Raw genomic sequence first — 15,580 nt, forward strand, 5'->3', positions numbered from 1 at the left:
TGGTAAGGAGCAAAATCACGCCAAAAAAGGAAACATTCGACTTCCGGTTGCCGTCCGTGGCTGACGAACGTCTGTGCTTAAGCTTTTCATTCATTCATTCATTTATTTTGCCATTCACCAAAAAATACAACATAAATACATTATATAAATGCTCGATAAAAGCTCCCTAATATTAACGCAAATCCCATGAAACTTTAGATCTTTATCAGAAATTTATCTGGAAAAATGTTGATGTGGTCGGTTAGTGCCCATTGACTCTAATGTAGCCATGGCAACCAATTTTTATAGATAAAACTATGAATGCTTCGGTCTGAAAAGACATAAATAAAACACGCACTAGATAGGGAGAAGGTTCATACAGGTTGAAAGAGTATATAACGGTATCATTGCATAAATAAAGGTGTTTTCTTACGACTAATTGTTAAAGTTTCAAACTCGTCTTGATACTGATTAATACGATATAGCGTGTGTCTCTCCTGTCCGTCGTAATTATTTTTAAGTCAACTATTAAGTGACTGAAAACTCCCCTTTATCCAGTTAGAGGAAGGACTAAAAAGTTAATGACGTGATGTCTTCAAAACAGTGAAAGCGAAGTTTTTTCAGCACAGCCTAACTGTTTAGATAGCAGATCCTGCGCTCTTTTTAATACATTGATTTTAAAAAGAAGTTGATGATGTTAATCAAGACGAGGTTCTTAATTAATAACTTTTGTCAAGGAAGGTACCTACTTTTATTACTGTGCATATGTTCTGTGCATCTCGAGATATCATGGATTCCTATGGTTGGTGCCTTCTAATTCAGGGATATTTTTGCAAGGTTTCTTAATATGCGGAGGAAGCAAAACTTAACGCAAGTGCTCCTTCTATTCATAAAGAAACCTGGTGGTAACCATGCATTTTTCAGAGATAGTTAATCTTTAATTTAAAAAAATGCCATACACGGCTTTGAATTTTAGCGCTTTTTAGAATCATCGTTGCCTAGTTATCTCTAAAAAATGCGTGGTTACCCCCAATTTCCTTTTTGGATTCTAATAGCCCTTGCTAAGAACTGCTTTTCCCGCACAGTCATAAATTGCGCAAAAAAAACTTCTGTTTAAGTAGGTACCGTCTTTAAAACAAAGAAGGTACCCATAACAACGTATCCTGGGATATTTGGTGTTAATGTAGCGACATATTTCTATTATTTCTGCTGCTTAGACATTCAAACACCAAGAATTTTTCCAGAGATTCAAAATGCGAGCATTGGTGCAAACGTGACATTCACATGCAGAGTTAGTGGCCGTCCCAAGCCAAAAATTACCTGGATAAACGGAAATAGCTCAGATATTTCACAAACCAAGCCGACGGTGCAGCCTATAACAGATATAAAAAAGGGTCAGAGCCAACTTGTTATAAAAAGAGTAACCAGAGAGGACTTTGACAGTTATCACTGTGTCGCGACGAACAGTGCTGGAAGAAAGACGTCAAGGGCCGCTTTCTTGTATCAGGAGGATACAGGTGAGAGGAAACAGATTATCACGAAAATTAGAGTAGATCCACCATTCATTCACTGTCTATTATACAGTTCCTCGTAGATAACGCACATGGCATGCATTTAAGACGGAGAACAATAAGAATTATTTTAACAGTAACAATTCTTGACGAACACCATCAATACCATCACCACAAAAACAACAACAATGCCTTGCTCTTAGGGTCGGATTGCTTTCGTATGAAAAAAAATTTATCGCTTTACTTTCTTAGTCCATGTCCGTTGAACAGGAATATGAACTTCGAACACATTGGTTAATTAATTATAACCCATGTGGTGTCTTCTTTCTTTCAGTTTCAGTTCCAAGGCCATCTACATACGAATCAGCGTCGCAAAATGAAAATATCGTTGGCATTGCCATCTCTTGCATCGTCGTAGCGTTGACTATTTGCGGAATCAGTGCCTTGTATTTGTACCTTCGGTCAAGACGTTCTAATGAGGTACGCAACACGTCTGCCATGCATGAAGAAGCTTCGAATCCAAACGTTGCGAAGGAATAATTTGCTACTTACTCTTAGAACGCGCGCTTCGAATTATAATACCCAGTTACATTATAGTACCACACATCATTGCTCTTTTACAAGTAGGCTCCTTTACTGTCATTTTCTACTGATCAGGAACATAGAGAACAACGATTTCAAGATCTTAGTTTTCTTGAAAGCAGCACTCCAACTAACTGATCTGTAGCCGACACCTAGTGGCCGCAGTAACATCTTATCTTGATTTAGTTCTTTCTGTTGTCAAATGTGTTTTGTTTTCCACTGTAGTTGCGGCTTACTTCATAATCCAACCTCTCTAATGGTATTCTTGAATGCTTGATGCTTGAATAACCATTCAACAAAAAAAATTCCAAAGTAATTGACAATACCCGGAGTGCAAGTTCGGACTGCTACAATGTTTGCACATTAACCGTTTAGTCAATGTGTAGTAGACATTTCGATAGGTATAACAAGCGACATAAACCGAGTAGACATTTATCGCACATGCGTAGAAACTAAGCGGTTCATAATTTTTCTAAAGTGAAATGCTTCTTTTTTTTTTCAGCCACGTGACACAGAATTCACTATGGTCTCCATTCGCTCGACGGATTCCGAAGAACACTGGTCATTGGAAGCTGAAGTAATGTCATCGGAGTCTACCACCATACCTTCAGAAGAGATGCCAGAACACCCTTACGATACCATCGATAGCCCGGCTTCACCTTTATCGGCTCGAGGATCCGACACCGTGCCCCTGATAGGTCCTAGAACAGAGCTGTTGTCAGGTGAAGTGATGCATTTGTAAACAACATTTAGGTCACATTCGCAAAGCAAAATTCAAAATAAATTGTATTTGTTTAAAGACGTTCACTAGACAGCCATGGGTTCCTTACCATAATGAATGCCTATTTGTAACGTATATACTGCGTATTTCTGATGGGGCCAATACTACCTGCATTTCAAAGTCTAGCTTTGAAAAGCTGGTGTCCTTTAAAAGATAATGAATCTTGAAGTTCCCCGAACTATTTTCCACAAATTTTAAATATCTATTATTTGATACTTTTCGCAAAGTCTTATCCTTTAGCTATGGAAGAAGATCTTCATTCTGTACGTTTTCATACTGTTCGAAAATAAATTAATCTAAGATCTCGAGTGCCAAGCTCAAATAGTCCGTTTCAATTGCCTGCAGGTACATTCCGTGTTGATCTGCCAAAGAGAGAGTTACCTCCTACACACAATGATGTTCATTTGCCTCCTGAAAGACCACCAAAACCTAGAAAGAAAGAAAACGCAGAACAACAAGTAGACTGTTCTGGTATGCATCAATCAAAAAGACAGACGCCAAGGATTGATGACCTACAGAGCAAGGATACTGCTTATCATAGCGCCGAAGGAAATGCAAGCATTTTCATTGACTCAGACACTGTTTTAGACGACAAAAGGTATCATTATGCTCTTCTTTACCTATCTAGACTACTTTTACTTTTTTGTTGTCTTTGGTGTTGCTTTGTTAAAAGAACAAGAGTAAGATGGAGGCACCCACCTCCCCTTTTCCCACCCTCGTCAAAACTCCGAGAGTTAGAAGTTATGACATTGAAATTTAAAAGGTGAATAGTACAAACAGAAAATTTCCTCTGAGGCCTACAACTGGAGATCATGGCGTGTCATGATTTCTAAACGAAAGTTTCGTTGGGTCCGTGATCTTTGATTTCTTGATTTCCTTAAAACGTCATAAAGTCACCAAATTTGACCAAGAGGTGATTACTACTTATCAGGAAAGGACTCAACAAGCACAGTTAAAGTATGAAAGTTTCATTTGAGAATCAATCTTTCTCATTGAAAATACAGGAACATATTTCAATTTCAGAAAGAAAAGCTTATCAATATATGGTTGTTACGGTAACATAAAATTCCACGAACGTTGAGTATTCACACCAAAGTATTCCCAAATAAATGTCTAATGGTGATATTTCCCGAAATTATTACAGGGACACCAGTGAAAACTGGGAAATTGACCTGGAAAGACTTGAGCTGCTTCACGATGAGATTCTTGGAGAAGGGGAGTTCGGAGTTGTTTACAAAGGTCGTTATCGCGGAGAAGATGGACAAATCTTTGATGTAGCGGTGAAGGAGTTGAAAGGTAGGAATACCGTTGTTCAAAATTTCACTTTTCGTTCTGTGGTTAAATGTGGTTTTAAAATGCCCACGGCCTTTTTTCTGTTGTTGTTGTTGTTGTTGTTGTTTGTTTGTTTTTGTTTTGTTTTTTCACCTGAATCTCTACATCACTCAAAGAACGTTTACGAAACAACATTGCAATTTGTAGGGAACTTTATTCATTTTAAAATCTGTATATATGTATATATAGTTTCAGGTGAGTTCCACACTGATAAATCCAGGATAGTGCTCAACAATAATGGAGCGGTGATAACAATACTTGTCTACTCAATATCGTTTCATATAGACTTTTATACAGTACTGTTTCGTGGACCAACGAGAAGTTGGTCTACTCATCAGTTAAATTCTATATACACTGTAGCATCGCTGGGGTTTATATACATCAGTAATAGGATATTGACAAAAACCGTTACAAGAACCGTTACAAAATAGAAAATTCAAAAGTAGAAAACAATAGGAAGCTATATTTGTAAGTCTATGATTTGTCCTTAGGGATGCGGTTGAACAAAAGATCAAAAGAAAGACTTCTCACTCTCCTGGAAAATCCTAGCCAAGGAAATCCTACACCAATCTTACCAAACGATGTAACCTTTGTAACACCGAGAAATTCTATATTTTATATAAACCAGACATGGCAACGCTCAACAAACGCAATGAACTCCTGTCAACTTGCAAACACAAGCGAAAGTTTCCCTTCAAGTTCAACCGCATCCCGCATCCCCCCTTCTTTTAGGGACCAGATGTGTTTACTCAACTCGATTGCGTTCCGTGCCAGGCCATATTCAAATGTAACAAAGAGATGCAACCTTTGTAGTCCACCAATGGTGGCAGGTTTACAATGCGAAGCAAATGAAACACGATTCCCAACACCGATACCCAGTTAGACCATATTTACAAAACAATGTTACGCTTTTGCTAACCAACAGCGCTTGCAGAGCCCAATTATGTCATCGATAAGTTACTGAATCTGAACTCAACTTGTTTACTTGTATTCTGATGTCACATGTCCGCTGGTAAAACTCATCCGCGGCTTAATTTTCGTAACTTACATTGCATCTGAAGGATAGATAGTCTGATTGATTGATTGATTGATTGATTGATTGATTGATTGATTGATTGATTGATTGATTGATTGATGGATGGATGGATGGATGGATGGATGGATGGATGGATGGATGGACGGACGGACGGACGGACGGACGGACGGACGGACGGACGGACGGACGGACGGACGGACGGACGGATGGATGGATGGATGGATGGATGGATGGATGGATGGATGGATGGATGGATGGATGGATGGATGGATGGATGAATGGATGGATGGATGGATGGATGGATGGATGGATGGATGGATGGATGGATGGATGGATGGATGGATGGATGGATGGATGGATGGATGGATGGATCGATCGATTGATTGATTGATTGATTGTTTGATTTTCGACTGCATGTATCAGTGAGCTTCTGGCAGCACGTTTTACTATTCTTAGATAAATTTAGTCGTACTAGATTAATATTGAGTGGACTTTGTGGCCTCTTGTGTATAGATTCCTCAAGTGAGACTGACAACTCCGAACTTCTGAGTGAGATAAAGATGTTAAGACAAGCCGGGCGGCATCCGAACATAGTCCATTTAGTCGGGGCTTGCACAAAGAATGGTAAGTTTTAACCAAACAACATTTCTCTTCGTCCACAGTTAAAAAATAATCAAAACCCCTTTTTCTGAGCTTGAAAGGGTGTTGGCAATTTCCACGCCATTAAGCCTAAAGCAGTGAGACTTGGAGGTTGGGTATTAATAAGTATCAAAATGGTGTAAAAATGTTGAAATTACAAGAGTAAACGTAACATTTCTCATAAGAAGATAACAAAATGCAAATTTCGAAAAATTGGGCTATCAAAATCTTTTTGCTCTGGAAACACAAAGTCAAATTAGTAATCATTATTATATCAAATTGTTGTCAAACAACTTTTCAAAAAGTCGCCAATCTTATAGATATAACTACATACTTTAAACCTGTTTTCACAAAATATAATGGACCCATTAGTAATCTCTAAATAACAAGTGATCTTAGTCTACTCAGTACAACTATTTTCACTGATACGAGCACACGACGCGACGAAATTTACAATCTATGCGTTATAAAGTATCGCAAAAATAGGCCTGAACCGAAAGTTATAAGTTCAAGCATTAGAAACCTGGCAGAAAGTCCTGTTTAACTTAGCTTATTTATCTACCTTATTGGTATCAATAAGGGAAGTCTTGTGCCTTTGGTTTACCATTGTTTTATGAAATAAAAAAAAAAGGTATATTTTTTTAGTTCTATGTATCTGAAATTCATGTTAAGGTACCATACAGTCAACCACATAACCCTAACCCTAACCTAACCTTAACCCTAAATGTCCATATAGTCACCCGTACCTTAGTAACCTTGCCATGAATTATATGCCGCTTCCGGGCTTCCAGTTTGTACAAGTTAGTATCAGTGAGTAAGGAGTTGAACCTTCGGCTGTCTGCATGTCCTTACACATGACTTATGTATCATATGCTTTTCAGACAAGATTCTTGTAGTTACTGAACTGATCTCTGGTGGGAGCCTAATGAACTTTCTGAGGTCCAAGAGGGTCGAATTTATCAATGGAGAGGGGAAGAATTATGAAAATGTACATTTTGGCCTCAACGACCGCCAGTTGCTAATAATAGCATTGCAAATCGCTTCAGGAATGTGTCATTTAGAGCAGAGAAAGGTAGGATATGTTGCATTGATGTGTTTACTCGCTTCTGCTTGGCGAGAACATTTTCTAGGCATCCATCTCACCTAAAATTATTACTTATATAATCTCACCTATTATTATTGCCAAAATATTTGGCCTGAAATCACAGCATTTTCCCGCGTACCAACCGTAAAAATCAGTGTCCGTTTCTCTTCAGTGCATTCATCGCGACCTTGCAGCCAGAAATATATTCATTGACGAGAACATTGTAGCTAAAGTTGGAGACTTTGGCATGGCACGAGACATTGCAGTTGATGGAGTTTACACGAAAACGTCCAGTGTAAGTAGGGATGAATCATAAATAGATTCATACAATTTTTTAAGTTGAGGACAAAGTGTTTCCTTTTTGTAATGCTACCGAGTTTCATCTTATACGTCGCAATATCGACTTATAGATGAGTGTACATATTATTAGATAACAGACAATTGAAACTGAGCAAAGCTATAACAAATTTTAACACTTTGATGCTACAATTTGTAATAATTTAAAATATTTAACTAAGGCTATGTTCACACGGAACCGGTCCCAAATGGATCCGACCCTATCCTGGAACGGACCATTTCTGTTCACACGTCACCGTTCCGCTTATCAACGTCAGGCCACACGGGACCGGTCTATTATGGTTCGGTACTGAATCGAAGTAAGAAAAGCAGCTGTTTCTACCAGTTTAGCATGCGCAGAATGCACGTTGAAGCTTTCAAAATGACGCCGAAGAAGGCTAAATCGACACTAAGGAAATAAAGCCTTCAGGTGGACGGACGATGAATTATCCCTTATAGATTACAAAGCCTCTGGCTAGGCTTCAAACGGAAAAGATTGGGAAATTAAACTGTTAAAAGGAGATATGAAGACATTATCGGAAGGTTTCTCGAAAGATATCCTTCCGAAATTTCCGATGGATAATTGTATTAACAGCCATCATGGAGGACGGTCAGCTGCCTTAAGGCGTTTATACCAAGAAGTATGCCGACCAAAACAACGACTATTTGCCTAGCTCCCCGTGTTCTTCTAGACCGAAGTACGATAAATTCAACTAGTACCCAAGCTTAATTAATTTCCCTGCTGGTGCCAAAAGGAACTGGTCCAGGTGTTTTCCATTTGGGACCGAAACGGTTCCAAAACTGGACCTGCTGTTTTGGAGGTCCAGTTATCAGACCTGATCGGGAACGGATTGACGGTACGATGAGCAGGTCCCGTATGAACAAAAGGCCACGATTTTTAGATCAGAACCCGTCAGGTCCCGTGTGAACATAGCCAAAATACTAGATGTATAAAGGCGAACCTGTATTAAGCAGCGCCGTTTTAAGCAGTCACCCTCTTTGAACGGTCACTTGTCAAAGTCCCGAAAATTGCTACTCTCTTTCCTATAATATTACGTAATGGTTAAAACACGAGCAGCAGTGTTCTATCGGGATTTAAAACCACGAGGCGCAGCCGAGTGGTTTTGACCCGATAAAACACGGGCTGCGAGTTTTTTGAACGGCTTCAAAAACAATCCTGGAAAAGCGCGTGTCAAGAGAGTTTATAACAATGATGCTTTGTGAACGTTGGAAATTAGCATACGAGGAAATTATTAACACCGCGTACTAATAAGGAAGGAATTTTTATCGGGTTTTAAAACCACTGCACGTGATGTTTTATCGACCATTTGATAGGTCAATGGGTTTATGGATTACTATGGGTTTTTGAACTCTTTCGAGTGATCAGCTCTATACGTACTGAAATGGTCGCGGTCACCCTTTACTAAGTCCTAACAAGCTGTTTCTATTGTCTTGACCTGTTTCAAACGGTCACTTTCTAAGACGAAACCACTCAAATCTGAGTAGCAACGAATAGCCTGCCAGGTAACTGAATTTCTAACAACCTGCAATACTGACTGTAGGATCTTGACTTGATGTTTTATTAGTCCATTTTTACGCAATCAGGTCCTTTGTAATTCCATTTTATCGTTGCAGTTTCTTAACCAATAAGGTGATTTTGTAAATGTTTTTGTGCATGTATAAACTGTACATTTAAAGTTACCAAATGTGAAATGAAATGGCGTTTCTATTGTGTTCGATGTTTTTTCCGTTCCACCTGTATTAAGCGGTCACTTAACCATTCCCCGAGGGTGGCAGTTTAAGTTCGACTGTAGTTCTCTGATGATGTTTGTACAGGAATTGTCCGGCTGTTGAGGTGTACTGATCACGTTTTCTCTTCAATAGGGTAAAGTCCCCTGGAGATGGTTGTCCTTAGAATCCTTGAAAGATCAAGTGTATACTTCTCAGAGTGACGTGTAAGTAACACTGTCATGCAATCACCGATCAGTATTACTTAGATCCCATGGGTCACAACTATGCCAAGTTTGTACCTTTGGAGCCGAGTTGAAAGTCTAACAACATGTTTGTCAATAATACACTATCCAAACTGATTTTTGTACTCAGTTTGATCAAAATAAGCGCGGCCTGTAACACGTCTAAGTCGCGAAAGGCTCAATGTAATAGAGACGGTACTATGTCAGGATGATCCTCATGCAATATTGACCCTATATTGACTTACTATCCTTTACTGAATAAAATATCCAAACTAACATGGAACGAATGTATTTCATTGTGTCTCGATCATCAAGGAGAAAATTGCCAGTGCATTTCTTATATAGCTAATGTTGTTACAGTCGCATCGCTTTAACATTGACACCAAAAGGGGGCAGGAATAACTGATTGTAGAAGGGTGATGTTCAAAATGCATATATTTACTTACACAAAGACTGGTGACATTTCTGCAATGTCTGCTCACCGTAATAAGGATGTGTCCGTAAGCTGGTGTCTATAAGGGGAGGTTCCTTGGTGCAATTTTTATTTGTTGCTTTCGTTTATTCAGTTTGGTATATATAATTTTGCTTTGGTTTGTAGGTGGTCTTTTGGTATTGTTTTATGGGAAATCGCCACATACGGTAAGTGATTATGACAATTTGTTTGTCATCAACAGTAATCAATATCACATTCATAGAGCGGTTTCCAATTGAGTGTTGTTAAATCAAAACCAGTGTAATTACTCTGGCTAATCGCAACAGATGTAAACAACACAACCAACCAATCAGAATTCGAAGCAAATACATGTAACCGACGTCAAGCGCGGGAAAACGCGTGAGGCGAAAACACGATTGGTTTTGGTTTGGATTCCCATTGGTTGAGAAAGTGGCGCGAGTTTTGTTAACCAATCACAGAGCATAGTAATCCGAAAACAAAGCAAACGCAAAATTACTTTTGACACTCAATAGAAAACCGCTCTAACATCACGTGTCTTATTTCCGTTTTAGGAGAGAAGCCATACCCTACCATAAGAACTCCACCAGACCTTATCGCCTGTCTGTCTTTGGGTTTCCGGATGGCCCGTCCTGAACATTGCTCAGACGAGCTGTAAGTTTAATAACTCTCATGCAATTGTCCCCGTCAAGATCGCCTTTTTACATTTTCGAATCCACGTAGGAAGTCCAGATATGGAAAGACCGTTCAATTTCAATGTTACTCGAGTTGAGACAAGTGGGAATTTTAAAAGCAAAAAATTGACGAGAACCAGTACAGAAGCAAAGGGAGAAAACCGGGCATACACAATTGCATTAAGTCTTCACTCGTTAGAGCCACGAAGAAGCTGAGAATCTCCATGGGATCACGAGAAACTGGGAAAAACGGAATCAATTAATCAATCCATCGTTCAATCAATTTACCGATCAATTAATCAATCCTTTGTTTAGTCACGCATCGCCTATGTTACACTAAAGTTTAAATTGAGCCCAATTAAAAATTCTAGTTTTCGTATTTCGGAATAATCCGAGATGATCAGGGATTTCACTATTTGCCGACCGTTCCAGATTTTGCAGAGGGACATATCAAAACTTTGCTTAAGGTACAATGAATCTAATAACTAGTTACAAATAATAAACAGTAACAGTAATTAAATACCAGTGAATAAGTACTAGAGCGGTTTTCAATTGAGTGTGGAAAGTAATTTCGTGTTTGCTTTGATTTTGCATTGCTACGCTCTGTGATTGGTTAACAAAACTCGGGCAACTTTCTCAACCAATGGGAATTCAAACCAAAACCAATCGTGTTTTGGCCGCACGCGTTTTCCCGCGCTTGGCGCCAGTTACATGTATTTGCTTTGAATTCTGATTGACTCGTTGTGTTGCGTTGTTTTCTGTTGCGATTGGCCAGAGTAATTACTTTGGTTTTGGTTTTACGACACGCAATTGGAAACCGCTCTAACAAACAAAGATAGCTAGGATAATAACATAATAACAATAACTAGAATACATGATTTTTTTTTTTTCAGTTCCTTTTTTTGTTTTTACATAACATTTTTTGTTAATGCGAATATGTTGCCAAAAAAATTAAACATACTTTCTTGCCGCATTTGCAGATACGGATTAATGTCTTCCTGTTGGATAGAAAATCCATTGATGAGGCCAAACTTTGCTGTCATAACTAAACAGTTAAATTCGTACTTAAGAGAATACAAGGTGTGTATCAAATGTTCTTCTTGTTTGTTTGATTGTTTGTTTGTTTTCATGCACCGTTTCTCACAGACTGGTTTCAGTTAATGCATTAACTATGCTTCTCAACCAACCAAATGGCTTTCTAGCTGACCATCCGATTGACTGACGCGCTACTCTGACTGGCTGAATTACTGACTGACTGATAAACCACTCAGCTAAATGTTTGACTATCCAACTGATTGTTTTTGGTAAGTTAATTTGGCCACCGTAAAGAGATTCGAGAACTGACATTTGGAGTCTTTGCCCTTCGTCAGGGCATATTGTAATATATGGACTGGATTGGACTGGACTGGACTGGAATGCCGAGTAAACACTGTAATATAATTGTGGTTTTCATTACACGTCGAAATCTTTGAAACATTACAACATTGGTGGTTGTGTTAGGCCTATCGCCATTTTGTTAAAATTGTAGAGTTGGATAGAATAAGGCTCTCAGCGAGGTGACTGGAGCTTATGGAAAAAAGCGTGAGTCAAGATGCAAGGCGCGACATGGAGGATAGTGAAAATAAAATCTATGAGTAAAAAGTCGAAAGAATTTGCCATGACTTATAATCAAACAAATAAAATTGCTTTTGTTTTGTTTTGTTTCATCTTGGTCGATCTGCAATAGACAGCCGGAAAGGAATAATTCCGGGCTATTCCATTTCTTCATTCGTAGCGAGCAATTTGAATTAAATACTGTCGTCTTTTAATAAGAGGTGCGCCAATTGAAAAACAAATACTCCACCAACAATTAAAACAAAGGGAACACTCATTCAGAAGGTTGCATGAGAATAAGACCTTTAAAACTCAGGGACCAGTTATTCAAACACCGATTAACTTAATCCTGGGTTAACGTGAACTTTGATTTAAAATAAAGTAATTTAAAGTAAAGATGTTTCCAAAATGTTTTAGTCCCTCAATTTTGACGTAGACGTTTCTTCACTATCAGCTTGAAATTAGCCTTTCAAGCTATTTTAACGAGCGATTAACTTTTATATTAATCGTGGATTAACTTTAATCAGCTTTTGAACAACCGGGCTCAAGACAATATCTTTAATGCAAGTTTGAAAGCATTCAAGGAAGAAATTTAAAGATCTAAAGCATTCGGGAGGGAATCGCGCTAAAGTTTGAAGTAATTTCATACACAGGTTTACCCGGAGCACTCACTCAATCGTCGGAAAATCTTGGTTGCAAACTCATGACTGCGTTTTCAATTGAATTACCTTGAAAGACGGGTTGACTATCCAACTAACCGAGTCTAAGAAATGTCTTGTTTACCTCAAAAGAAAAGTTATCCCTCGGCGGCTTATTAACTTTCTTGATTGTTTGATTAATTTATTGATTTTTATCGTTCCATTTGTTTCAGAGACCTTATGCCAACATAAACGATGAGGACTGAAGCCTCGATATAAGCCGTTTCTAGGGGAGATGGGAGGGGAGGGAAGAGCAGGTGAAGAGAGGTAGGAAGGCGTGATGGAAGGGCATTCATCGGCCAGCGTCGAACAACCAAATTCTAGATGTTGGGCTGACTGGATGAAGGACAGGATGCCTTACGTTTCAGCGTCGATTATAAAAACCCACAGCTGGTCACTGAATTTCGATGCAGACATGAAAATTCAAATCATTTAATATCGAAGTGTTACTATGTTTTTCTCTTGCATGGATGAAAACTAATTTTTAAGAACACTTCATCCCCCGAAGGTTCTCCCAAGATCATTTCTCGGGGATTCAGCACGATTGTTAACCGACGAGACTGTGAACTGCGCCTTGAATGCCTAATTTGGCTAATTTGGCTGGGCTCACTTTAACGAGCTTTGCAAACTGGCTTCTTTGTAGACATATTTTATTCTTGCGGTAAGTTCTCTAAGGAATTTTCAGAGAATAATCGTAGAGCTTTACGACAAAAAGGAGGGCCCTACGGTATCATTTACACAAAGGTTTGCTCATAGTTTTAGTAGTTTAAAAGAACCTGATCCTAATAGCTTGAAACGGAGCGTTCAGTTCATCAGTAAAATTCTTTAGTTGTCCGCATAGTTAATTGAGGGACTGGTTATGAAACCTTGCCATGTTCAAAGTTGATAACAAAGGTGCTGCAATTTAGGTTGGAAGGGCCGCGACGTACACAATCTTTTGTTTTAACGTTCACACTACAGATGAATATTTTAACCGGAACTTAATTTCTATTGGCCAGTTGTTCCAACACATTTCAAAATTTATTGTGGCTTGTGCACGATCAAGGCCAAAAATGTTAACAAAAACATATAAGAAACTTGTTTGGTTTCATAACCATTCTCCTATATTAACATTGTCGTCCGTTTCTACGTCAGATGCAACCCAGTGTGCTTTTTGTCTATTGTGTTTATGGTCAAATTCATCCGGCGTTTTTAAAAATTGTTGTCTGTTCTGAGAGCCGTTCACGTGAGCACGTGACCATGCGCTAAAAGCTCTCTCGAGTGTTTAGCTCGTCTTACTATCCCTAAGAACAATGACGGACTACTAATGGTTTCTCCAGGACTTTAGACAGCACTTCATTTATTGGATAATTTGCAGAGTTTTGCCCTAAGCGGCCGTTCATTTAATGTCAGCAATTTTCTTAAAAGTTTTCTTAACTTTTCCTGACCAACGCTCGATCATTTTTATGTTACTAGTAAGCCCCATTCACACCAACAAAACAAGTTTCATTAAACCAGGTTTAACGAAATGAAGATTGGTAACAGAAAGCTGAACCATTGGCTTTGACATAGGATTCTAGTAAACTTTAACCTATGCCTTCATTTGTGCTAAATCTGTAGTCGGCAAAAACCCGAAAGCAGCTTTTGTAAAGGAAACTTTGTTTGACTAAACAGCTTTTAAACTTGTTTAAGCCTTGGTGTGAACGGGGCATAGGAGATAGAAAGCGCAAATCAAAGCACTTCTATTAGGCTTCTCTTATCTTTTTTCACCCTCCTTTTCATCCTCACCCTCCCACCTTGAAAGCCCTGCATGACTGACTCAGACTATATGATATCATAGAAAATTTCTTAGCAAAAAACAGAGAGAAAAAATATAAAATGACTGGCAGGATTATGGACTAGAAACGAATTTAGAAATTAAAGATGTGTTTTAATTTTTCTTCCAATTAATAACTGAAGAAGATGTGTTGATGTTGTGAGGATGGCTTAAACTGAGTATAAGCTAGACTATGCGACAGTCGGACGTTTTGATATGATTTCAGCACTGTATAAAACAAAAGGCCAATTTGATGGAAGTAAGTAGCTCAATCTGTTCAAGAACGGCTTCAGTGTTGTTGCATTTAAGTGGGTAGATATCATAACTCCTGCAGCATTCAGAAAATGTGTAAATTTGAGAGATATAACTACAATAAAAGATAAATAAAAGTTTTCATCTTGTAGCCACTTAATGTCGGACAACGCCTGCGCGAGCAACGATGCGTCATTACCCAATCTACAAATGAAACTAATCTTCACTTAAGTATTGCTCTCCTGTCCCCATGTGACCTCATACTAGGCCCATAATTAGCTGAGCTGTCGAACGCACAGCGACTGCTGGTTATCAAGGACAGACAACTAAAACACGCCAAATCTAGTGTCTAGCGATTACTTATACTCTCTCTCATACGGGAATGGCATTCCAATTTTTTTAGGCTTGACAAACATCACCCATTCGTTGATCGTTCATGAGGAGGCTAAGTGCGATATAGGCACTGAGTCCGTTTCAAACAGGACCATCTCTTGTTATTAAAGAGTCGCAAATGGGAATGTTTGGTTCAACGGAGAAAGGGACTGGATTGAAGAATAGCGACTACACAATATAGATCACCCTGCATATTTTTTTAGGCACAATACTAGTTCCAAGTTTTCGCAGTTAACTAAGCCCATTCTCTCCAAAGATAGGCTGTAACCACTTATGATGTCATCATTTTCTAATTTCTAACTAGCTTCTAATTTTCAAAAACTTTTATATCTCAGGGACAAGAAAAGACATTGCAAAACTAAACTAAGGGAGGATGAATACTAAACACAACATCCTCATTGCAAAAGGCCTTAATTCCAATAAGATAAACTTATTTTTACGTCATAGACACCGTAAAAATATATATAGGAC

The 15,580-nt window shown here is 38.6% G+C and overlaps 2 protein-coding genes across 4 annotated transcripts in view; both read left to right on the forward strand.

The window, feature by feature from the left end:
• Positions 1-15,580, forward strand: part of LOC146486103 (fibroblast growth factor receptor 1-like) — a 94,708-nt gene that overhangs the window by 4,590 nt on the left and 74,538 nt on the right. The window lies entirely within an intron of this gene.
• The window catches only part of LOC146486104 (fibroblast growth factor receptor 2-like), a 55,754-nt gene that overhangs the window by 855 nt on the left and 39,319 nt on the right, over positions 1-15,580 (forward strand). For 2 of the 3 annotated variants that reach the window (XM_085098233.1, XM_085098219.1), the window contains exons 2-9: positions 1,197-1,496; positions 1,825-1,970; positions 2,575-2,794; positions 3,199-3,451; positions 3,998-4,149; positions 5,735-5,845; positions 6,742-6,932; positions 7,117-7,239. In XM_085098233.1, the coding sequence (XP_084954359.1) occupies positions 1,197-1,496; positions 1,825-1,970; positions 2,575-2,794; positions 3,199-3,451; positions 3,998-4,149; positions 5,735-5,845; positions 6,742-6,932; positions 7,117-7,239 (1,496 nt within the window). Of the gene's footprint in view, positions 1-1,196; positions 1,497-1,824; positions 1,971-2,574; positions 2,795-3,198; positions 3,452-3,997; positions 4,150-5,734; positions 5,846-6,741; positions 6,933-7,116; positions 7,240-9,164; positions 9,236-9,851; positions 9,893-10,258; positions 10,359-11,358; positions 11,459-12,842; positions 14,274-15,580 lie in introns of those variants that run through there. The other variant, XM_085098227.1, reaches the window with a different exon arrangement.

Source organism: Pavona decussata, unplaced genomic scaffold, assembly GCF_977016875.1.
Source record: "Pavona decussata unplaced genomic scaffold, jaPavDecu1.1 SCAFFOLD_21, whole genome shotgun sequence".
Taxonomy (NCBI): domain Eukaryota; kingdom Metazoa; phylum Cnidaria; class Anthozoa; order Scleractinia; family Agariciidae; genus Pavona; species Pavona decussata.